Raw genomic sequence first — 25,551 nt, 5'->3', positions numbered from 1 at the left:
TAGGTGCTTCACACATATAATCCTAGTTACCCAGGAGTCTGAGATCTGAGGATCATAGTTCAAAGCAAACCTGGGGAGGGTATGATTTTTTTTTGTTATTATTATTTTAATAGTCCTGGAGGGCTTGAGGTCAGGACCGGTGCACTGTCCTTGAGCTTTCTCATGGCTAGCACTCTGCCACTTGAGCTACATCACCACTTCTGGCTTTTTCTGTGTATGTGGTACCGAGGAATCAAACCCAGGGCTTCATGCATGCCAGGCCAACCCACTACCACTAGGCCACACTCCTGACCCATATTTTGAATTTTAATTTGTAAATTTATTTTGAAATAGGCAAAGAAGATGGCGAAAAAAATTTTATGATAAAAATTTAAAAATAGTAGCTTTGGAGAGCTTGAAAGAGCTTGAGATCTACTTTAGCTTCTTTCCCCAAGCAAAGAGCCAGACCATCTGATGGTTTATTACTGGAATCATTGCTCTAATATCATCATTGTGCCATGATGATAAACTTCTAGTGACCTGGGAAGGAAGAATTGTCAAAGGTCTGCAGCCTGCTTTGATAGCACAATCACCCAGTTTCTTTTACTTGAAAAGCTCATAGCCATCCCCTTTGTTGTACTGTCTGCAGTGATCGTTTGATGTTCACCTGGTGAATGCTATGAAAGGAAGCATTTCTCCTTTATTTAGTATCAGTAGGCACATACTCTGAAATGTTGAACTGCTGCTTTGCTTGAGTATACTGTGTTTTAATGATAGTGATCTATTCTTAGGCTGTGTCCCCTGCACTGCGCTCATCAAAAATGCCTACAATTGGGACTGAAGACCGGCCTCTGGGAAAGGATGGAAGAGCTGCTGTTCCTTACCCACCAAGTACGCAAAAGGGAATCGCTGAGTTTTGGTCACTGTAACTTTCCCTGTAACACTCTTGTCTTGCACTCAGTGTTCTTCTATCTGAAATTCCTTTTCTTTTGATGTCATTCTAACTATGGCTGAAAACTTATAAAAGATGTTATTTTTGAGAAGATAGTTAATTATGTTCAGAAACTTATTTTGAATTCTTAATTCTTTTCAGATTATTACTGTTTATAGTAAAATAATGTAGAAAAATGTTTTGAGTTTGTGTTCTAGTAATGCTTTTCTAGTAGAATAAATGTTGCAAATTTGATTTTTAGAGTGATAGCTTACTATAAGGTATTGTATGAAATGTTTTCATAAATGTAATTCAGTCAGGCTTACCGGTATTTATTATCTTTTCTGATTCTTTTTTTTTTTTTTTTGCCAGTCCTGGGCTTGAGCTCAGGGCCTGAGCACTGTCCTTGGACTTTCTCAAGGCTAGGGCTCTACCACTTGAGCACCACTTCCAGCTTTTTTCCTATGTATGCGGCATGGAGGAATCGAACCCGGTTCTTCGTGCATGCTAGGCAAGCACTCTTACCACTAGGCTAAACTCCTGGCCCTCTGTTCTGGTTCTTATGATGATACATACTGTTACCTTTTGAGAGCAATATGTTTTTTCATGTTGATGAGAAAAGCATACTTCCAGAATATTCTTAATCCTAAGAAACTGCATGATTCCTTAGAATAAGTTCAAGGGCAGGTTATCTGTATACTTTGTAGCAGAGCCATAATTCCATTGCAAATCATTCTTTAAGATCTTCTCATTTACTTCAGCTGGTAATGAGAACAAATTGAGGGTAAAAACCACCATGTCCTAGGGATGAGTGGAAAAAGTTTTATGAACCTATAAATGTAGTGCTGATTTACTCAAATGTGGAAGTGGGACATACACAGAGATTGAGTTTTGACAGCTTTAGTGGATCCATAGCTTTAAAAAATATGCAAAGCTTTCTCAAGCATGACATGGTTGGAAAATTAATAATGATAGCTAGCTGGTTGTTGTAGTTTTTTAATTAAACATTTTTCTTTTTTTATTACTCTGAGCTGCAGAATTTTTTAAACATGGAACTTCACAGATCAAAAGAAATTATACTGAAATAGATACCTATGGGGTCAAATGAATGAACGTTTTTCCATGTACTGAACCAATTAATGCAAGATCAAGTATACAGTACTCTGTCCTTTAACTTGTATTCAAAAAGGGATTATTTCAAAGGATAAAGTAGAGATTGTAATTGATTGTAATTCATTTTTGGAAGTATATAATTTTGTAGAGAAAGTGTGTGGGCATGAACATAAGGATTGCTGCCCTCAAAGTGACAATAAAGTACAAGAGATAGTTTTATTGGACTTATGAGATTTAAAGAGTAAAATAGCAATATTCCTTACAAATACAAGATGAACCATAAGTGAGAATCTATACAACTGATGTTTTCCAGTAATTACATTAAAAAGGTGAATGTACATATGGAAAAACTTTATGAACTCAAGTAGCATAATTTTGACCTGTAGTCAGTATGAAAAGCGATTGAGATATTTTACTTTTTGTAGATGTTTTTTGGAATTGATATATGTTTGGTTGAACTTCTGATTTGAATTTCCAGTAGCCCTGTGTGGCTAGTGAGATATTGGCTGGAGAGTGCATGTCCATAATGATTAATTATGTATGTAATAATGAGGGAGGCAGTCAGGAGGTAACAGCAGAGGTTTTTCTTGAATCTTGTTAAGTACTTGTTAGTTGTTTTGTCTGAAATCGTGCCCTATGAAGATGTCTTTGAGGAAGCAAAATGGAGGATGGGAAGGTTTTGAAATAGTATCATTTCTCTGAAAACACTTACCCTTCTTGAGTGCTGGGGTGAAGGGCACGCTGAAAAATTAGGGGTATAACCTTTTTTGGAAAGCTTCACTTGTGCACGTGAATAGTTGGCTCAGGATGGGAGGTGGTTGGGTGTCCCTACTCAGTTTCCCCTGGAGTGCAGTAGAACTTTCCATTCCGTTTGCACAGTAGCCCTAGGAGCAAGATAGCTTTCTCCAGTTTATTCCTTTGCTCACTGTAGAACCTTTCTAGGAAGAAAATCAAACTTGCAAGCTATAGTTCTCTATTTTGGAAGATCAGAGTTCATTTCTTTTCTTTTAGGAGAGAATAAGGCCAATTCCTTTATTATCTTAAAGCTTTTTTCAGAAATTCTCTGAGTGAACAGCAGTTTCACTTTTTCCCAATCAAACCTTAATAATTGGGAAGGGGGACTCAATTTGTGTCATCTTTATCACTTACTATTTGAGATATTTGTGGCATATGTTTATTTCTGTGCATCCATTATTTCATTTAGCATGCAGTGTAAGGTAGATATTACTAACATTCTACTGATGAAGAATATATGTTAATAAAAATGGTGAAGGCCACTTTCTAAAGTGAACCTGTGTGTGCATGTGTGTGTGTCCGTGCATAAGTACCTTTGCCTGTGCGTTGTCTTACCTTTGTGAATGTGAACAGGGTCCCTGAAGTTCTTCAGGTGTAGATGCATGACTGGGTGAGTGTGGATCACCAGCTGTGAAGTTAGGCCTCGTAAGTACAAGTGAGGTCATCACATTTCATAGAGGAAATTTAAAAGCTAACTTAATAGGGACTTTATTTTGTGTAAAAATTTTAGCATATTTTTATCACATTTATAAATTTAAAAAGGCCATTTTATTATTTTGACTAGAATATTTTTTACACAGTTTCAGGATCTTAAGGTAATTTGAATTTTTTTGTGAGACAATATAAGATACACTTGAATTTTATGCTAATAGTAGCTGCTCTTTTGTCTTGGGGAAAGGTTAAAGGTAAACTATTTATATTTTTTTCTCTAGTTTAAAAAAAAAATTGGGAAGTGGTGCTGTGGCACCAGGGATAGGGCGATAGCCCAGAGCTGATACCACTCAGGCCCAATGTTCAAGCCCCACCACTGACAAAAAAAACAAAAACAACTCTTTTGGGCCGGGAATTTGCCTAGTGGTAGAGTGCTTGCCTAGCATGCACCATGACCCAGGTTTGATTCCTTGGGACCACATACACAGAAAAAGCCAGAAGTGGCGCTGTGGCTCAAGTGGCAAAGCTCTAGCCTTGAGAAAGCCCCAAAACAGTGCTCAGGCCCTGAGTTCAAGTTCTAGGACTGGCAAAATTAAAAACTGATCTAGTCCCTGCTACATTTGAAGACCCTTTTCTACCTTAGGAGCTATTAATTATATAGCATGCCAAGTACTCTAGTTGTCTCTGTCTCCCTCCCTTCCTCCCTCCCTCCCTCTCCCCCCTTTCTCTCTGCTGGCTGGCTGGCTTGGGCACTGTCCTTGAGCTTTCTCAAGGCTAGTGCTCTATCAATTCAGCCACAGCACCACTTCCAGTTTTTTTTCCCTCCTGTGTATGTGATACCGAGGAATTGAACCCAGGGCTTACTGCAAGCTAGTAGGCAAACGCTTTACCACTAGGCCACACTCCTGGCCCTAGCAGTTTATTTCTTAATTGTATCCCTCATTTCTAGGAATTGCTCACTTCTTTACAGGTAGAATGTTACCATAACAAGGAGATGCCTTGATCACTTTTGGAGGTTTCTTTCTTTATAGCAGTATACATCATTTGTACTAGCGAAATCTTACACAGAATATGGACAGAAGTAAGAGTTGAAATGTGCCATCTTCCCTCTTGGTGTTCTCTTTTCTGTTTTACAGACAGCAACTAAAGCATTGAAATGGCATTGTTTTGCCTAGGAATCATGGTAAACTTGATCTAACCTAGTGGTTCTCACCTTCCTTTCTGCTGAGGTTATTGGAACCTCCTCTGTCCCCGATAGAAAAAAGCAAGCAAACCTTTTGAGAACTATACATCTATTCAAGCTTTCTCTACTAGATGGAGGGCCCCAAGGCCTGACTGTAGCAGAACTGTACCCAGGAAACTTGGACTGGGCATTCTGACCTGCTGTTCTTTCTTTATACAGCAATAACGGAGGTAGTATCCTAGGGAAGAATGTTGACTAGTTATTCTGTATTAATTTCTGACTAGAGCTAGAAGTCAGATCTTAGTTTATTTAGTGGTTACCATAGACAACAGGATAGGAACTGGGGACCTTGAATACGATTCCAAATTGCTAATTTAAACTTAATGCATTTGCCGGACAAGACTCCCCTCTAGTGGCCAAGCTTTATAAACCCACACTTAGTGATTACTTTGGGTATATTAAAAGGACTTTAAAATAAAAAAAGATTGTGAATTGTTGAGGCAGTTTTTTTTTTCTTCTTTTCCCTTTTTCTTCTTTCCCTTCTTTTTTTCCTTTTTCTTTAAATTGAACCCAAGGCCCTGTACATAGCCTCTGAGTACTTCTTAAAATACTTTTTTTTTTCTTAAAATATGTAGTAGATATCCAACAAATTATTTTTTGACTCTAGGTAGGATTGTTGATCCTAATTATAGGCTTTTCTTTTAATGTCAGCCTGAAATGACTGCAGAATTGTTCCCCTAAAGGATGGCATAAAGACCTTCTGGATTGAGCTTTTATTGTTTTTAATATCTTATGTGTCATTGTAAACAGAATAGAATTTTTGTGTGTTTGTGTGTGTGTGCGCGCGCGTCTCCCCGCCCCCCTTAATTGGAGCTTGAACCTGGTCTTTGTACCCTTGCTTGCCTTTCTCTCTCAAGGCTAGTGCTCTACCATTTGAGCCATACCCCCATTTTTGGCTTTTTGGTAATTAATTGGAGATAAGAGTATCATGGCCTTTTCTGTCCAGGCTGGCATCTAGATCCTTAGATCTAAGCCAACTGAGTAGGTAAAATTATAGATACAAACCAATGCATTAACATTCGAGGTATAGAATTTTTAATAATGCCACTACATCTCATCACTTCCAGTTTCTTTTTCATTCACCTCCTGATTCATTTTTTTTAATTACTGGAAGAAAATGAATGTAATAGAGATTTTTTAATGTGAAGATCATAAAGCCATAAAGCATTACAGAATATTGGTGAAGTCCCAGAAAAGTATCATTCTTTCCTTATGACCATCTTTTAGAAGCTTCCATTCTTAGTGTTCTATCATGTAATTGATGTGAACATTCAGTCCACATTATTTGTGGAACCCAGTGGGGTGCCTGGCTATGCGCTAGGATATTTTTAGAAGGTTTGCCTTTAAAAGATTTTTCTTTTTTTTAGCAGTTGCAGATTTACAAAGGATGTTCCCCACCCCTCCATCTTTGGAACAGCATCCTGCCTTTTCACCTGTGATGACTTACAAAGATGGCATACTTCCAGAGACAGTGACAGCATTAGGCATGATGGAGAGTCCTGCGGTCAGTATGGTTTCCACACACCTCCCAGAATTCAAAATGGAAGTGGAAGATGGATTAGGAAGTCCCAAGCCAGAAGAGATAAAGGTAATTGTCAGTGTATTCGTGTCTCTGAGACAGACTGGTTCTCAAGTGGATTCACATACAGCTCCTTTTTTGGGGGTAGGGAAAAGGGGAGGTTGGGACTCGAACTCTGTATGGTTTTGCTCATTGATTGGCTAGTGTTCTACCAACTGAGCCCTACTTCTAGCCCCTCATGTACAGTTGTTAAAAAAGACATAATTTATGTGTCATACCCACAAAGTTTCTAAGAATCTTGGAGCATAAGATTTATCACTTGGCATGCTAATTATAGTATCTTGGCTAAACATTTTGGCAGTAGTGATATTTTTCAGCTGATCAATAAGAAAAAATATTTAGGTCACAACAGCTTTTGTGGCCGTGCTTATGAAAACCCTGAGCAACTTTGGCATGTTTTGAACAGCCTGTCAGCACTAATATTAGCTGTGTTGTTGTCACAGGACTTTTCATATGTGCACAGACCTCCACCTTTTCAGCCGTTTGTGGGATCCTCCATGTTTGCTCCACTGAAGATGTTGCCGAGCCATTGCCTGCTACCTCTGAAGATACCTGATGCCTGTCTGTTTCGGCCTTCATGGGCAATTCCTCCTAAAATCGAACAACTGCCCCTGCCCTCCGCAGCCACTTTCGTTAGAGATGGCTACAAGTACGTGCAGAGGCTTTGCTCATTTGGGGCCTTATTTCAGACCACTTGTACTAAACATGTTTGTGAAAAGTGGTAACAGTGACACATCATTTGAGAATTAGATTGATTCATGCTTTTGTGCCTGTTGTTTGTATAATGGTTTCTAAGTAAAGTTTTTAGTTTTGTTTACACAAATGAGAATTATTTGTATAGAGAAGTGTGGTAGTCATATTCATTTGGTGTGAAATCTGAGTACACAGAATCATACATTAATCTGAGTTGGTCATATTTGGGGAGTGGTGTTTTATGCAAAGTAGTAATTACAGTGTGTTACTTAAAGACACCTTAATTTTCAGTAGTAATATAGGTAAGTTTCTCTGTTGCTGACTCCACATCATGTTAGAAAGCAGTAACAGAGTGGCGGTGTGAAAAAGGAGGTGTTCATGAAGACAGGACTGATTTTTTTGCTGTCTGAAAAAACAGTACTTATATCACCAACATACAATCAACTTTCTTTGGAATAAATACTTTCTTAATTAAATAATTACAAGGCTATAAAATAAGAAGCCAGGTACTCAGGGTACCAGGTAGTACTGTATGGATGAAAGCAGTCTGGCGCACAGCTGCTCAGCCTGGCCCCAGGCGACAACAGGATAGTGGGCCCTGGTTTGTGCTCCATTCACAATGATAATAACTGGTTGGTGGGCGAGAGCTGCTGCCATAGAGTGGGCATCACAGTGGGCAGATTTTCTAGACAGTTTCCAACTTTAAAGTCTTGGCAGTTACTTCAGAATTAGATTTTAGGAACCAATAAAACAGATCTGAGGTACAGACCCATTCTGTGGGCTACATGTTTGTGACTTCCTAATAAACAATCTTGTTGAAATGGACTTTAATGCAATAACCCAGCTTCATGTTTGTGTAGTTGAAGTCAGTAACAGAACGAGAAGCTAATGGAGACATAGTGAGATCCTAGGCGTGGGAGCCAGTCTACAGTGTCATAGGATATATATTCACGCCTTCTCTCAGGGCTGTCTGCAAACATTTAATGGCTTGAGGAATCCTGTTCTTCCTCCCACTCCCCAGAACTTTTGAAAGCCTCTAGAGCTAATGGCTTATTGAGGTATCATGGAAATAACTGCATAAACAGTAGGGACGAATGTGCTCACAAGCCCTGTGCTGTGAGCACCTGACATGTGGGCGCTGTTATACTCCAGAGGTATTCCGGTGTCCTTGCTTAGTTTAGGTCCTGCTGCCACACCAGCACATACCCTGAGCACAGGCTAGCGCTCCCAGTCCCAAGTGAGTGACTCTTAAGGAAACACATTCAGTGGTGTCGTCTCTTCCATTCCCACAGGTTTTCCCTAAATGTCCCACACAGCCTCTGACTTTAGAATAGTTTAGGGAGTAAGGTCACTGTTCACATCTATTACACCTGTCTTTGCTGTCCAAAGATTGTGTGTGTGTGTGTGTGTGTGTGTGTGTGTGTGTTCATTCTAGACAGACAATGTGAATAAAACTTTCCAATGTGGCAGTCACTGCCCTTGTTTGATAGCTAGCCAGACCAAGTCTGAGTTTGAGTTCTATTTAATTCGAGTCCATCCTAGTGGATACCATCCTGACATCAATAGTTCAGACAGTGTGGTCCTACTCTTTGTGGTCTCGAGGCTCCACCACTCTGGACTTCCTCTTGGTCACATTCAATGTACCAGCGTCACTTGACTCAAGTCTGTTGCACTTTTCTGTTCTTTTCATTGTTGAATATCCAGCTTCTGATATAAGGTTGATGTTCATCTCAGTTTCACTGAATGTGAGAAACCAGATTACTGTATCATACAATTTAGTCTTACTACCTAGGAAACAGTTTAAGTATTTGTTTTTAGACACTAATTATAGATCTTTATCCAATTCTTTATCTTTAACTACATAATTACTTCAGGGTTTTGTTGAACAGGTAAACTTGAATCCAGTTAGAGTGAAAATCATTATTACACACTTACTATTTGGGTCTGAGACAATAGTAATTGCTAGCCACATTTTCTGGATCATTTTCATCTATAGTCAAGGATACCACTGTACTTCAAATTTGAATTTTTTTTTTAATAGTGCCTGATTTGTGTTTTGAGGTTTGCAGTAAAGGCATTAAAAATCACAAGAAAATTATTTGACAAAACATTTCTTAATTAGTTTTTACTTCTACATTGTGAATGAATGCATATTACACTTATTGGGAGGAAATCAATTTAACTATAGTATTTGTAAGAGAATCAAGATTGAAAAAAATTGTTTTGATTTCCAAGTATAGAGGCTCATATGCTGTTTACAGGTACATCAAAAAGAATATCAAGAAAATGTCTTATAATAATAAAACAGCTATTAGATACTACTATTTACTTGGTTATTTTTTCCAAGTTATTAGTACTTATAAGAAAACAGATTAATAGGGCCTGAAATGTGGCCTAGTGGTAGAGTGCTAGCATACACTAAGCCCTGGCTTTGATTCCTCAGTTCCAAATACACAAAAGCCGAAAGTGGTGCTGTGGCTCAAGTAGTAGAGTGCTAGCCTTGAGAAAGCTCAAGAATAATGCCCAGGCCTTGAGTTTGAGCTCCAGGACTCCAAAAGAAAAAGAGAAAAAGGATCAACATCCCAGTCAGTGTTAGGGAGCAGGAATATATAAGAGATGGAATAGGAGTGCCTACCACCCTTTTTTGTTGTTGTTTTTGTTTAAAAGAAGCTAGAAATCATGATACAGTATGTATTCTGCATGCATATCTCCTTAATTACTACTAAAGCCTTTATGGCATGTGCAATATTTCTAGTAATTAAGTACAGCACTGGCAATGGGCTAGAATCCCCTCTGGTCATTTATTATTATGAAAATGCGAGTCTAGAAAGGGTTACAATTGGAAATTAGAAAAATGCTAAATTTTCATATGTATTTGATTATAACTATTACAGCATCCTATGTAATATTCTGGCAGTTTCAGGTTCAAAAATGACAAAAACATAATTGCAAGCTAGATGAAATTTCCATGAAACAGTCCTTTAGCTAATTTAGCATCCAAACTCATGTTAGTAGTTACAACTTTTGAAACTCAAATTTATTAAACTCACTGTCACATATTCTTACAGAAGTAGTGATTTTCTTCAAAAAATTGAAGTGAGGATGATTTGCATGTGAAATATGTAGAAGTAAAGTATACTATGGAATTCTTGTTTTAGTTTTCTGTATATTTCACTGATGGCTTTGTGTTCTCTCCCCGCCCCCCCCCCCCGCCCCCGACACCCACATGTGCTTAAGTGGCGATAACAGCTTTTTCACTCAAGGCGGATGTTCTGCCTCTTGAGTCATGCCTCCAGCTTTTTGCTGATTAATTGGAGATAAATAAGCATGTCATGGACTTTTATGCCTTGGCTTTGAACTGGGATTCTCAAATCTTAGCTTCCGAATAGCCTGTAAACCACAGGTGCCCTGTCCTTCCAATGCTGAGTAATGTGCACTGGTGGTTGGGATGATGGTGAGTAGCTCTGGCATCTGGACCACGTGCTAATGCCTTCTCTTCCTTGCAGTAATGTGCCTAGTGTTGGGAGCCTAGCAGATCCAGACTATCTGAACACACCGCAGATGAACACACCAGTGACACTGAACAGTGCTGCTCCAGCCAGCAACAGTGGAGCAGGAGTCCTCCCCTCTCCAGCAACACCTCGTTTCTCTGTTCCCACACCACGGACCCCCAGGACTCCGAGAACTCCTAGAGGTGGGGGCACTGCCAGTGGTCAAGGGTCTGTTAAATATGACAGCACTGATCAGGGCTCACCAGCCTCTACCCCCTCTACTACTCGGCCCCTTAACTCTGTGGAGCCTGCCACCATGCAGCCAATTCCAGAAGCCCATAGTCTCTATGTCACTCTGATTCTCTCAGATTCTGTGATGAATATCTTTAAGGACCGGAACTTTGACAGTTGTTGCATCTGTGCCTGCAATATGAATATCAAAGGGGCGGACGTTGGGCTTTACATCCCAGATTCTTCCAACGAGGACCAGTACCGCTGCACCTGTGGGTTTAGTGCCATCATGAACCGCAAACTTGGCTATAATGCAGGACTCTTCCTTGAAGATGAATTGGATATTTTTGGGAAGAATTCTGATATTGGCCAAGCTGCAGAGAGGCGCTTGATGATGTGTCAGTCCACCTTTCTTCCTCAGATGGAGGGAGCTAGGAAGTCTCTGGAACCACCCATAAGCCTTCTCCTCCTCCTGCAGAATCAGCACACACAACCCTTTGCTTCTCTGAGTTTCCTGGACTACATTTCCTCTAACAATCGCCAGACAATTCCCTGTGTGAGCTGGAGTTACGACCGGGTGCAGGCAGATAATAATGACTCCTGGACAGAATGCTTTAATGCACTGGAGCAGGGGCGGCAGTATGTGGATAATCTCACAGGTGGGAAAGTAGACGAAGCTCTGGTGAGAAGTGCCACTGTGCACTCATGGCCTCATAGCAATGGTAAGTAACCCAGCAAACAGAGTTACACTTAAAATTAGCTTTCTTAGTACTGTGTCACAAAAATTCTAATTTTTATCTCTTCAAAAATAAAAATCACTGAAACGAGAGCTCTATTGATCTCATTCTAACTTTAAGGAATGAGGGAATACTTTCTATTGGCACACCTCTGGAGAAGAATAATTGTGTTGTGAAAATTTCCTTTTGTGTTAATCACAAGTAGGCAACTCATTGGCTCCCACTTTTCAGAGTCAGCACAACTGTGTGAGTGGTAATTTGTCTCTCTCTGGCTTCCCAGTGTCTTGTATCTCTTACTGTGAAGCCTACCCCAAGGTGCTCTGGCATTAGTGCTCCAGGAGGGCTGGGATGACCCTTGTTTGGCTTGCATGAGGCAGAGTTCAGTCCCTTGCACTGTGGCATCGTGGGGGATAAAAACTCCAGTTGACAAACACTTGGTGGGAGGGAAGGTTAGGTTCCAAGCGTGTCAGGAAAGTCCTTTGCCTTACCTGCTGCCCTCTACTGTGATGTGTCCTGGGAGAGATGAATGGTAACAGAGAGAGGAGGTGCCTGCCTTTGTGAGCTCTCTATGGAAAAACAAGCAGTTGGACGTTAATCAGCTAATAGGTCAGCATATTGAAACAAATCATTGTGAGATACTAGAGCATTATAACAGAGGAGAGGCTCTCATCTCTCATGCACAAGAGCTCAAGAGAGAGAGATTCCCTTGAAGGAGCAGTAGCATTAGCTCAGAGATCTTATTGAGGAAGAAGAGAAAGCAGACCATGTGTCCCAGACAGGAGTGACAAATGTGAAGGCCCATAGTTAGGCTGAAGGAAGGTTAGGGGTTATTAGGGACTGAGTTATAAAGAGCCCTTGAGACATGGTGGGAGTCAGGTCTTCAGATCACAATGAAATGTATCTGAAGGGGTTTAAGAAAATATGAGAACATGGTATTTGTGTAATTCTGGTGTGCTTAGCAGTTAATCTTAAGTCCAAATAAGAAACCATGCCTTGTGGTAGGGAAATAGTAGACACATTGTGGAGGTGCTTTAAAGTGTTCCTGCAGGACTTGTTACTGGCTTGAGTTTGGGAGATGATTAAAGATCTCAGTTTGGAACTTGTGCCTTTGAATAGACAGTGCTGTCATTCATAGGTCTGCACTGTGAGGAAGACATGATCTGGGGAGAAAGGTCGTCAGTGGAGATTTTGAGACTTCTGGGTAGAGACTGGGGCTGGAGCTCAGAAGATAGAAGTATTAGTCACATGGGTGGTAGTCCCAACATCCAGAGTTAACTGAGGAGGAAAGGAGTGTTCAGTAAGCCAGGGCAGAGCTGTTCAGAATGTGGACAGGGAGAAAAGGAGTCTGTGAAGGGGGCATAGAAAGGTGAAGCAGAGTGGTGCCTGTCTTAGGAATTAGGGAGGGTTAATTTGTGCTCAAAAGAGAAAAGATGGCCAGCATAGCATGCCTGTGTGAGGAGCTGAGGCTGGGCAAATTCCATCTTCTAGAGTACAGCAGTGTGGGAATGAAGCACGGCGCTGCCTTCCTCAGTCTTGCTGAGGAGAGAGTAATAGGGAAATCTTTCATTAGACTAAAAAGGGAAGTAATAGAAGTATGTGCAGTGTGCAGAGGTCATTGGATAGTCTAAGTGAGGATGATAAGACTCTTAAGGAAGTGTTAAAGGGTTGTCTTAGGTTTTATAGCTGCTTAGCTTCAGACAATGTCCTGTGCTCAGCAGGTTCTTAGTGTCTACTGAATGAATAGTTGAAGTAAAGAGACCTTCCTTTCTCCTAAAGAAAACTGGAGGATCAGCTTGAGTGGTTCCTTTCTCTGGATTGTCTGGCTGTCATGGGGTAGAAAAGTAGTCTGCATGCATCAGTAGCATCAGCTTGCCCTGTGAGGAGCTGTACTTCTCACAGGAGAGCAAGTCTGAAAAACATGAAGATGCTTAAAAGTAGCAGGTATTACTGTAAATGAATGAGGTGCCTTCAATTCTATTTTATATGTACAGGAATAGACTTACAAGAAATAGTCTTCATTTTTTCAGAAAGCTGTAATACTCTCATTTTCCACTTTTGGTAGAGGCAGAGGTAGAGAGAAACGATGTCATTGTTATTGGTTATGTGTGTGTGTACCCAGCCTGAAAATAAAAGGTGATTAGCAGTGCTTTAATTGAGGAAGAAGTACTGTGGGGATAGCTGCCCTTAGCTTCTTTGTGCAGGAACACAGGGCTTAGCCCCAGGTTGATACAAACCTATGTTTGTATAATTTTCTGGAGTTTTGTCTCCAAAGCTGGAAAGATGTTCTGGGGTCACCAATGTAGGTTCATAGAAGCTGTGTTGCATTGACTTAGAAGCACATCTATAAGGGTCTTAAAAACCCTTGAGTACCCATGTTTCAGATTTACTTGGTAAATATCTTACGTGTTTCTCCATTTCTTAATTATCTAGCAAAGTAAGTGTGAGGAAAGGTCTCAAGGCGTCATCAGGCTGATCCATAGCATATTACTTCACGTCTGTTTAGCTGTTTTCATGCACCTTTCAAGAAAGTGATGAATTTTATGGGCCTTCCACCCAGAAAAAACACATACCTATTCACATGTGTGCACTTGCATAGAGGTTGACAACCCTTCCCAGGGTGACTGTTGGCAGAAGGCATATTTATCCTGCACAGCAAGCCTCTCTGCTTGTGTGTGCCCAAGATGACTGGATCCTGTTGTTGCTTCTGCCATGTTCCATATGCTTCAGGTGGCCTTGAATGTCCCTTAAGCATTCCTTATTTGGTGGGAAAGTATTTTATATTAAGAACATTGTGAATGCTTTAAAAAAACAAAAACCAAAAAGCTTATGTTTCTTTGCCCTAATTCACAATGTAACCAAAGCATTTTTATTTGTAAATGAAAGTAATTTGATAATCAAGGAACTTATGCAGAGCTCTTAGGAAAACCTTGGAAACAAAATTTCCTCTTGTCAAACAAGTTGTTTTCGTTAAACCTTCTTATATGTAGCAGCTCATTTCCCTTTTATTTATTTTTATTACCACATCATCAATTGTTTTCTAATTGGAAAGAAGATCAAAAATCTCAGACTCCAGTGGAGCCACCAATGTATGTGTGTTGTGGGTTAACGGAGGTCCAGGTTGATGACGTGTCCTCTGTGCTCTCGTGTCTCTTCCAGTGCTGGACATCAGCATGCTCTCCTCCCAGGATGTGGTGCGCATGCTGTTGTCTCTGCAGCCCTTTCTCCAAGATGCCATCCAGAAGAAGCGCACGGGCAGGACCTGGGAGAACATCCAGCATGTGCAGGGGCCACTGACCTGGCAGCAGTTCCATAAGATGGCAGGACGTGGGACCTACGGTAGAGTCCCCTCCCTCAAAGCTGCTCTTTGCTGACAACCAAGTCCTTGTTTCACTGATGAAATGGATGATTACTAGCATAAGCTTTTATTTCCTAAAGTTATTTTTGAAGTCAAGCTTTCTAAACATTCTTAGAATAATCCAAGTGAGTGAAGAAAATAATCTCTGGCAGGCATAACCATTTAGAGTTAGACTCTCATTTTCCCCATCCTCAGCTGTGGTTCTCTGATTGACGTCTCTGTAGTCACCATCAGAATGCTGCTCTGAAATGAAATGAAGTAGTGCAGCTTGGAAAGTTAACTTCCCCGTGTTCCAGTTTGCCTTCTTAACTTTTGGATCCTTTGTAATCGAGCTCTGACTCATTTAAGACAGGGTCTTCACCAGGGACCATGTAATTAGATGATGACCTGGGAAATACTTTGCAGTGTGTTAGGGTTGTGACATTTCCCATGGGAGTTTGTGCAGCGCCGTGGTATAGTGGGCAGCAGGCTGTGAGGCTCCTTCCTAATGCTGCTGCTGTTTTAGGTTCAGAAGAGTCCCCCGAGCCGCTGCCCATCCCTACTCTGCTGGTGGGCTATGACAAGGACTTCTTGACCGTCTCACCGTTCTCCTTGCCCTTCTGGGAGAGGCTGCTGCTGGACCCATATGGGGGCCGCCGTGATGTTGCCTATATTGTGGTGTGTCCTGAAAATGAGGCCTTGCTCGAAGGAGCCAAAACTTTCTTCAGGGACTTGAGTGCTGTGTACGAGGTGAGAACACCCTTTGTGTGAGGGTGGACTGACTGGACTGAGTTTGAAAGAGGAAGCTTATTTGTTGAAACTAGGTCTCCAGGAACACTTGCAAATGCAAGTGAGTTGCCTTTAAGAGATTTTTCTGGAAATAAATTATTTTCCTCCTGTAGATTTATGTTTTATTAGATTCAGAGACATTCCTTTAACAGACTTCATGTGTGAAAATTCCACCTACTGTTTTCCCATTTCTGAGCTCAAAGTTTATAAGTATTACTCACTGGGGAAACGTGGTCACTGTGTGTCTGAGCCTCACGGAAAGCATACCTGCTCTTTTGATTTATTTGGGGCAGTAGGTAGTTAGGTAAGAATACCTGAAAACGTTATAAAGAATAACTTAGCTAGAAAAAATTTGAAACTAAAAGATGTGCAATGAATCATGTTCCTTTTATGATTCAGCACTACTTAAATTCATCTTAATATGAAAATTTTGATTCAGATAAAAAGGTAATAACAAAATATAAGCACCATGGAGATAATCTTTCATCTTTAGTGTATAAAAATTCCTGTTTTGAAGTTAGACTCATGTCTATCCTTATAGACTGTCATATTTCTTGTGCTGAAGTACATAAACTCTGAAGTTCTTGGTGACTTATCCATTGAATATTTACATATTTGGCAAGGTTAATTGAAATGAATATCTTTTCAAATATTTGTAACTGCACCAGGTACATTAGAACTATTTTATCTTTTTTATTTTTGTTTATTTATTTTTGTCAGTTGTGGCACTTGAACTCTGGGCCTGGGCATTGTCCCAGAGCTCTTCAGCTCAAGGCTAGCACTTTAACCCTTGAGCCACAGCACCGCTTCCCATTTTCTGGTGATTAATTGGAGATTTAGTGCCCTGGGCTGGCTCTATTGAAGATAAGAGTCTCACAGACTTTCCTTCCTGGCTGGGCTTTGAACCACAATCTTCAGATCTTAGCCTTCTAACTAGCTGGGATTATAGGCACAAACTACCAGCGCCTAGCTTATAAGCATTTTTAAAGCAGCCATAATAAGATGTTGGATCTCAAATTCTAAAGCTGGACATTAGTATTAATAAATGTATGGGCAAAATAAATAAATAAATAAATAAATAAATGTATGGGCAAACACAGAACCCAAGTAAATTTAGGAGTTACTTAAAGGAGGTGCTCAGATGGTGTAATGGCATCTACGAAGCCATATAAATTTCTTTTTTTTTTTTTTTTTTTTTTTTTTTTGCCAGTCCTGGGCTTGAGCTCAGGGCCTGAGCACTGTCCTTGGACTTTCTCAAGGCTAGAGCTCTACCACTTGAGCCTCAGCACCAATTCTGGCTTTTTTCTATGTATGTGGTACCGAGGAATCGAACCCGGGTCTTCATGCATGCTAGGCAAGCACTTTAACCACTAGGCCAAACTCCCGGCCCCATATAAATTTCTTTGTAGTTATTTCTTAGCACTACCTGGTCTTTGGATACAACGTACTATCAGTTCACTCGTAGCCTGTCACAGACAACTTGTCTCAGCAACTTTAAAGCCCATCATCCTCTTGAAAAAAGCTTTCAATATATTCTGTAGAGCATAAAGGATTTCTAGATCTTTTTAGAAGGAGTAGCACTGTTCTACTCCTTTGGCAGTAATTCATGGTTGCTTAGGGTGGGGGTACTTGAGGGGTTTGGTGGGGACCAAAAGGCCTTCCCTTCTAACATGGGCAGTTTACTTTTCAGGGTATTATATTAATTTTCTGCTGTAAGCACCCATTGAGTATCCTGGAGAGGAGTGGCAGAATCTTACCTTGCTCAGCCAACTATTTTCTTTAAAAAAGTGGTCAGCACGCCTACTGCTTCAGTGACCTCTGCTACTGGTGATGTCCACAATGTTTTTAACCATGTAATAGATGGCCCATAAAATTCTAATGGTGTGGAAAAGCATCATGATTACTTAAGGATTACAGAGGGGTTGTTGTTGAACACACATTTCAGTTAGCCTTAGTAGTCAGGAATCTGGTGTATTTATCTGCCCATTAACAACTGGGTGGTACTCAGTGTTGCCCTGTCGTGCACAAGTGAGCTTAGGCAAGATTTTGGAAGACAGCAATTTCTGGCACATTATTATGACCAGAAAGGACTAGCTGATAATGTTGGTTGATTACATGTAATAACCTGAAAGAAATGGGGAAGTACCTGTGTCTCTATGGTGAAATCTCCTTTGCTAGCATAACATAACAAGAATGGAATGAGGGGGCTCTGGTCAGTAAAGATCTTGTTTGTGATCTCAGATGTGTAAGCTGGGGCAGCATAAGCCTATCTGCAAAGTGCTACGTGACGGAATCATGCGTGTGGGGAAGACCGTGGCCCAGAAGCTGGCAGATGAGCTTGTGAGTGAGTGGTTTAACCAGCCCTGGAGTGGCGAGGAGAATGACAATCATTCCAGACTCAAGCTCTATGCGCAAGTTTGCCGCCATCACCTAGGTAAATAACAGTGGAATTTGGGAGTAAATATAGTAAATCTTTTCTTTCCCATATTGATGCAACACTGTATTTCTTTCGAGTTAGGTTAGCATTCTATTTTTGTACTTAGGTCTTTCTGGTAGTCTAGATAGTAAAATTCTAATTGTATGTGGTGATACATTCTTTAGATACTGCATAAAGTTTCTTAAAGAGATTATATCTATTAACACCATCTTTTGAAAACTCAGTATCACAACTTGGTATTAATTACTTAAATATAACTTGCTAATACATGAGAAAGCTTGAAGCTTAGGAAGACATACGTAAGGCATCGCGATTGAACTCATGGCCTAGATCTTGCAAGGCTCTACCAATTGAGTCATGCCTCTAGCCTCCTATTGCATTGGTTATTTTTGAGGTAGGGTCTTGTTTTATGTTCCAACTGACCCTTCTACATGTGCCTCTCAGTATCTCTGGGGATGACAGGACATACACTACTAGACACCCTCTGCTGCACCTAGCCATTTATTGAGATGAAGTTTTTGTGAACATCTCTTTCCTTGGGCTAGCATCAAACTGTGATCTCCACATTTTTGCCTTCCAAGTAGTTCATAGGCTGCTTTGGTTAGTTTTATGCTTGTGCGTAGCTGGGATGACAAGTGTCTGTCATTAACACGGTTTTATATTGGTTAAAATGCAGGCCCAGGAACCTTTTGCCTAGTCTGGCTTCAAACCATAATCTTCCCAATCTCCACCTCCCAGGTAGCTGGGATTATAAGTGTGAGCCACTCACTGTGCCTGGCTCTTAGAGGACCTATACTGTGTGTAGCAGCATTTGCAAAATATATAAGCATATATGCGATGTGGTGAGTCTTAAGGTGTCCTGGTCATGTTATATCCTGAAAACATCATTTTTTAAAGTATTTATTCTGAGTTTCTGACTCTCTCTGACACTCCTGGGCTCACTAAAGGCGGTTGTCTGCATGGACTCTTACAGCACCTTACTTAGCTACTCTGCAACTCGACAGCAGCCTGTTGACACCACCCAAGTACCAGCCTCCACCAGCAGCAGCCCAGGGACAAGCTACACCTGGGACTGCTGGGCCTTTAGCTCCGAATTCAGGCTCAGCAGCTCCCCCAGCTGGCAGCGCATTCAATCCCACCTCTAACAGCAGTTCTGCAAACCCTGCAGCAAGCACTTCCTCAGCCGGCTCCTCTGGGCCTCCAGTCTCCTCGGCTGCCTCTGCCCCTGGAATTAACCAGATGAGCACTACCTCGTCTTCAGGCTTCAGCAGTGGTGTGGGAGGGCAGATCCCCAGCAGTGGGGGTGGCTCTGTGGATAGAACACAAGGGAACATTGCCTGTGGCGGAGACCCTGAGCAGGGGCAGAGCTCCACCCAGCCCTACCAGGATGGACAAGACAGGTATGTTACTTCACTGAGCCAGAGAACTGCCTTCTGACTGGACCCCCCCCCCCCCTCTCTCTCTCTCTCTCTCTCTCTCTCTCTCTCTCTCTCTCTCTCTCTCTCTCGCAACCTCATAAATCTCCAGATCCAGTAGAATGCTTTGTTTCTTTGTGACAATTGTTAGTAGGAAATTGGAGGCTTGTAACTTACTCTGACAAACTTACTATTAAGTGTATTAATGTACCCTTAACTTGTTATATAACCTCTTTGTACAGTAATTACCCCAGAAAATAAAGAGGAGTTGAAAAAAGAATTCTCCCTTTTTAGAGAACTATACAGGCTGAGTATACCATCTTCTGAAATGCTTGGGACCTGAAGTGTTTCAGATTTTGAATTTTGGAATATTTGCATGTGCTGTATTGATTGAGAATTCTTCATCTGAAAACCTGAAATTCCAAATCCAGTTTTTTGCGCCTTCTGTCAGGTTTCTGAAATTAGGAATGCTGTTTGCTTATTGTTATTTTCCATCTGGCCTGGATGCTGGCTGGCTTGGCATGTGTGACATATCCTGTCCCCTTGAATCCATAGAGTCATCCTCCAGGCAGTCAGCATGCAAGGACTGATTGGTAATGTGGCATTGACACTTACAAATGACTCTCTGTGCAGTGTTACTGAAAGGGAGAGAATAGGAATTCCCACGGAGCCCGACTCTGCAGACAGCCAAGCCTACCCTCCAGCTGTCGTCATTTACATGGTGGACCCATTCACTTACACTGCAGAGGAAGACTCCACATCTGGAAACTTTTGGCTGTTGAGCTTGATGCGCTGCTACACAGAAATGCTGGATAATTTACCCGAGCATATGAGAAATTCTTTCATTCTCCAGGTTAATCTTTGCAAGTTTATTTCTTCTATTAGTTGTTGTTATGAAAGTTAGTACAGGTTCATGAGGTTTGTGGGGTTTTTTTTTAAATTGGGAGAATATGTAAGTTTAAAAGGAAAAAGACATATTTACAATTTGGCCTTTTAGATTCAATCATTGTCTTTCCATTGTGATGTGTTTCTAGCCTTTTTCTCCTTTTTTATGTGATCAGGATTCATTTAAGTATAAATTTTGGTCTTTTTTCTAGTTAATGTTATTCATGAATACTTTTCATTTTACTTGAAATTCTCACAATTAGGATTTTCAATGACTATTTTCCATATACAGTCACTCCTGTATAGGTGCCCATTTCATTTTCACTGCTACACTTGTACTATACTTGTAGTAGTCAGAGAAAACATGCTTGTGATTTCTTTTTTTCACATTATTTTCTCAAGAGGCTTCTTGAATATAGCTACCGATACCTTCCTTTCCAAAAAGATTACACATCTGTGCATTACTTTTGGCAGTGAATGAGCAAACTGGTCTTCACTGTACCTTTGCTAGTTTATAGTAGAATGATGCCATATTTTAGCTAGCTGAAACGTGATGCCTTGGCTGTCTTGGTCTTGTTTTGCTGTCTCTTCAGTGAAAGCAGTAGAGTAGATTGTTGCTGGTTTTGCATCATTTGAAGTGTGTTTGAAATTATTACACAGTAATTCCTGTGTATTATATGTATACATCATGCCCATAAGGAATGTAGTAAAATGCACCGTCTGCAACTTTGAGGCCCTAGTAACGGTTACTTGAGAATTACTAGTATTGAGTTATATATTAATGGAAGTGGCATTTACATGCTTTAAAACTAAGGCTCTCTTTTACTCTTCCCTGAAGAGGTGCGCACTATTTTATTTTCCAGCTGTCTTACAAGGCATTGTCAATCTCCATTTCTAGGGGTTTAAAATGATTATTGTTTGTGTTTCTAGATTGTGCCTTGCCAGTACATGCTGCAGACAATGAAGGATGAGCAAGTGGTCTACATCCAGTACTTGAAGTCCATGGCATTTTCTGTGTACTGCCAGTGCAGGCGGCCGCTGCCCACACAGATCCACATTAAGTCCCTCACAGGATTTGGGCCTGCAGCCAGCATTGAGATGACCCTCAAGAACCCAGAGGTCAGCACTCGAGGCCAGAAACTTGACAAAAGACCATGAGCGTGCTTTTCTAACTCCCAGATTGGTTGGTGGCTTGGTCAGTCTTCTGCTCTTATAGAAGACTTGGCAGGTTTCTCTAATCCTTTAAGTAGAGAAGGTCCTTCTCTGAACTTTGAGAAAAGAAGCAAGTAAGCTCTTCTTATTTTCTTCTGATGTAGGATTTAAAGCAAGAGCCTACATTTATTTTGTTTATGTTTTTGGACATTTGGATACTAATATGCAAACTCTGCTCATTGCACTCCAATTTCTCTTCTGACAGGGTGGTGTTAGATGTTTACCACTCTATCACATTCTTCTGTTTCTCATGAGTGCTCTTCCAGGCACTGCTTGCTCATTCATCTCAGTGCTACTGTGGACATGTGAATGCTTTCCCCTTTCATCTTTGTGAACCTGCTTCTGACAGTAAATGTACTTCAGAGGGAATTTTAGATGGCCAAAGCCACTCATGTGTTCAGCAAAAGTTTTACATTTTCCTTGTATTTTTAAGGACCTTATCTTAAACAGAGGTATTATAGGACAGTGTTTATAGTTTTCAAAGCTTTCTAAAATCAGATCCGCAACTTCACTGTATGAAAGTCATTTCCAAAAGTCAGCCACATCTCTTTAAAGAGACCTTTTTTAAACATGAGCTCCTGAAGAGTAAAAGTTGGGCCATGGGCTCCTCTGCATAAAACACTTAACCCTTTCCTAAGTAAGAGCTGGGAATGAGAAGAGAACCATGTGGTTGACCCTGTGTTTGTTGGAACCTGGCTTGTGATTCGCTCTGATGCCAGGGAAGAAAGCTGCTCAGCTAATGACCTATATTTACCCTGGTGTTAAACATACTTTCTATTTTTGACAAAAGTGTGGGCAGCCTCAGACGCCCCCAAAATGTCCACTTTAGACTTCTATCAACATGACCTCATTCATGTTACTGAGTCACTACTTGATTGTTTGCTTGATATTCAGATTGTGTGGCTATCACAGTTTACTATCCTCTTTACTGTTAATGAAAGTGGAGGCTCTTTTCACCTTGGAGCTATTACAATTAGTACTAGTATGAGTGCACTGGTGCCGATTATGGGGAAGTGTGTGTGTGTGTGTGTTTGTGTGTTTGTGTGTTTAGATTAAGCCAGTACTGTCAAATACTCTTCCAATGGTATGCCACAAACAGTGCTGGAAAGTTCCAGTTGCTCTGGTATTCTCACCACATTAGATTTTCTGCTATTGTTACTTTACATATTCTGATGAATTTATAGTGTTATTTCATTGGGCTTCAGTTTCTGCTTTTCTTATGTCTAATGAAATTGGCCTAAACAAGTTTACTTTTTCTAAAATAATAAGTTTTATAAACCGAACATTGGGTAATGAACCAAGGTAGGGTTTCCTAGATTATGTCAGTTACATTTTATTCCTTTTAATTTATTTTAGTTAGGTGTACTAGAGTTTGAAACTAAGGGCCTTGTGCTTACCATTTGCTTCACCACTTGAGCCATGCCCTCAACCGCCTTTTTAACTTTTAGTTATTTTTTCTGATAAGGTCTTGCGTTCTGTCAGGGGTTAGCCTTGGATTAGTCTTCCTGTATATAAACACTAGCGGGGAACAGGGTAGGGAGCGTGCTTTTCAGTCTCAGTGTGGTTTGGGGTTTTATGGTAAACACTCAAATTGAATGCTTTTGTGTTGATTTTGCTTTTCCTTTTGATTTCAGCGGCCCAGCCCAATCCAGCTTTACTCCCCACCCTTTATATTGGCCCCAATCAAAGAGAAGCAGACGGAGCAGGGAGAGACCCTAGGCGAAGCAAGCCAGAAATACAATGTGCTCTTTGTGGGCTACTGTCTGTCTCATGACCAGCGCTGGCTCTTGGCTTCCTGCACTGACCTCCATGGGGAGTTATTAGAGACCTGCATTGTAAATATTGCTTTACCAAACAGGTGAGATGCCCTTGATGCTTGTGATGTGTGTAAACTGGTGCTACCCTTTTCTTCACATGGGACTCTGTGGCTCTCCTATCTAAATGCAGTGCTGTTTGAATGTCATGTGTCTCACTGAGTGAGTAATGGCTGTGATTCATGGAGGGACTCCTTTCTCACTTCTCTTTAGGTCACGGAAGAGCAAAGTGTCTGCCCGGAAGATTGGACTGCAGAAATTATGGGAGTGGTGTATTGGGATTGTCCAAATGACATCTCTGCCTTGGAGAGTTGTTATTGGGCGTCTTGGTCGACTGGGCCACGGGGAGCTTAAAGGTGAGAAATCTTGAAGCAGAGGGGAAAAAAAAAGCTGGGTAATGTCATTGACTGAACAAAGCAGGGAGAACTGTTAAGCTTGATGTAAAAATGATACTCAGTAAATTTTAAACACTAATACATATATGTGAGTATTTATACACACACACACACACACACACACACACACACACACACACACACACACACACACACTGTGTATAGTAGTAGTAGTACTACTACTACTGCATAGAGATAATTGAAGTTGTACTTGTTTGGCCAATTGGTGAATTTCTCTGATTTGGCACCACAATAGCAAAACCATCTTACTCCTTATTCATAAAGGCAAGCAGTTACACATAAGACATTGCCAGTTACTTTTCAGTCTGGAGTATTAAAAGAACAGAGTTTTAAATTGTATCTTCAAGTATATCTGCCACTGTTTCAGTATCTTGCAAGCATAATGACCAGCCAAGAAACTTTGAAAGTAACTGGCCACCACCAGCTGCTGTGCTTGGCACAGTGCCCAGTCTAGCTACTGGCCTTGTATAGCTACCTCACAGTTTCCACATGAGAAATAGAAACACAGTTAGAGCCTTATTAATTACACATACACACACACATACACACACACACACACACACACACACACACACACGGTAAATTTCTAAGGTCTGTACAAAAGAAAGCTTGTGTCACAAATTACTTTGCAGATTTCCTGTATGCATAGACATTAATGTCGGCAAAGTTTGTCATGGGCCAGAGAGTAAATAGTTTCCCCTTTACAGGCCAGATGGTCACCACTGCAGCTACTCAACTCTTGCTTTGCAATGTCAAAGCAACTATGAGGATGACTTCGTTGATAAAACTTGATACAATTACATGGTGGGCAGGATTTGGTTTGTGTCAGGGTATGATCATGTCTTTACTAGAAATTGACACCAGAAAGTTGTGGAGATCCTGAAGTATAAAGCCCCTTATTCAGATAGCCCATGTGGTAGGCACTGCCTGAGCACTGTGTGCCTCCCTTCTGATGGTACAAGTGTGGTCACCACAATATCTCTACACATATTCCACCAGAGGCTTGAAATGTCTACACAAAGATTTTTTTTTTTAAAAAAAAAGGAATGTCACACTTAATTTTGTATCAGTAGCCTGGAGGTTAACTGGGATTCATCACTTCATTTCTGTAAGATTTTCTATCATTGTCCCTAGTCTATTGTTTAAAGGCTTTTGAGCTATTCCTAACCCATTGTGGGATAGGGAGGTTAGGGTGTAATAGGAAAGAAAAAGAGGAGGGATATCCATGTCTGGCACCATTATGCAAACAAAGGGCCCATCCCTCCCGTCTCCTGCAGAAGAGGAGTGTGAGTGTGGAGACAGGGTCCTTCTGTGGCCTGTGGCATCCTGCAGGCCTGTAGTGCAAAGCAGGTAAGAGCAACTAGACCTGGGAAGCAGCTTCTGACTTTCTGCTCCCACTGCTTTTACTTGTTTGGTTTGAAATAGGTAACTAGATATCCATCATGTTTCTGGCCACTTTGTATTTAACTCACTTTAGTTTGAGGTTTATTAGGAATCTGAAAATGTTACCCTTGCTCCTGAAGGAAAGAAATAGCTTGTTTGACAAAACATGTGCCAGTAGAGTGGCATTTGATCAGTGCATTGTGACCAGATGGCAGCTTCCTGCCTATGACACTGCATACCACGAGGGTCAGGCAGGTCAAAAGAGGAACAAGTGCTTTTCTCTTCCCAGAGTACTGTCCTTCCACAGTGCTCAGATTTAATCTACTGTTCTGGATGGAGACAGGGAAGGGATGTTAGGAAGGCAGATACAGCCCACTGAACCGTGGGTGTGGTATCTTTCAGAGGAACGTACTCTTACCTCTT

At 40.9% G+C, this 25,551-nt stretch overlaps 1 protein-coding gene across 2 annotated transcripts in view; it reads left to right on the top strand.

Annotated features, from left to right (window-relative positions):
• Med13l (mediator complex subunit 13L) overlaps window positions 1-25,551 on the top strand; it is a 199,022-nt gene that overhangs the window by 161,739 nt on the left and 11,732 nt on the right. The window contains exons 14-25 of one of the 2 annotated variants that reach the window (XM_090320164.1): window positions 771-870; window positions 6,083-6,300; window positions 6,735-6,940; window positions 10,491-11,428; window positions 14,600-14,779; window positions 15,304-15,527; window positions 17,808-18,000; window positions 18,977-19,403; window positions 20,052-20,271; window positions 21,234-21,422; window positions 23,150-23,373; window positions 23,543-23,685. In XM_090320164.1, the coding sequence (XP_090176290.1) occupies window positions 771-870; window positions 6,083-6,300; window positions 6,735-6,940; window positions 10,491-11,428; window positions 14,600-14,779; window positions 15,304-15,527; window positions 17,808-18,000; window positions 18,977-19,403; window positions 20,052-20,271; window positions 21,234-21,422; window positions 23,150-23,373; window positions 23,543-23,685 (3,262 nt within the window). Of the gene's footprint in view, window positions 1-770; window positions 871-6,079; window positions 6,301-6,734; window positions 6,941-10,490; window positions 11,429-14,599; window positions 14,780-15,303; window positions 15,528-17,807; window positions 18,001-18,976; window positions 19,404-20,051; window positions 20,272-21,233; window positions 21,423-23,149; window positions 23,374-23,542; window positions 23,686-25,551 lie in introns of both variants that reach the window. The other variant, XM_090320163.1, reaches the window with a different exon arrangement.

The sequence above is a fragment of the Megascapheus bottae genome, chromosome 28 (assembly GCF_031878675.1).
Source record: "Megascapheus bottae isolate mThoBot1 chromosome 28, mThoBot2.hap1, whole genome shotgun sequence".
Classification (NCBI taxonomy): Eukaryota; Metazoa; Chordata; class Mammalia; order Rodentia; family Geomyidae; genus Megascapheus; species Megascapheus bottae.
Note: the sequence above shows the minus strand (reverse complement) of the source record. Positions and strands in the feature narration are given on the sequence as shown.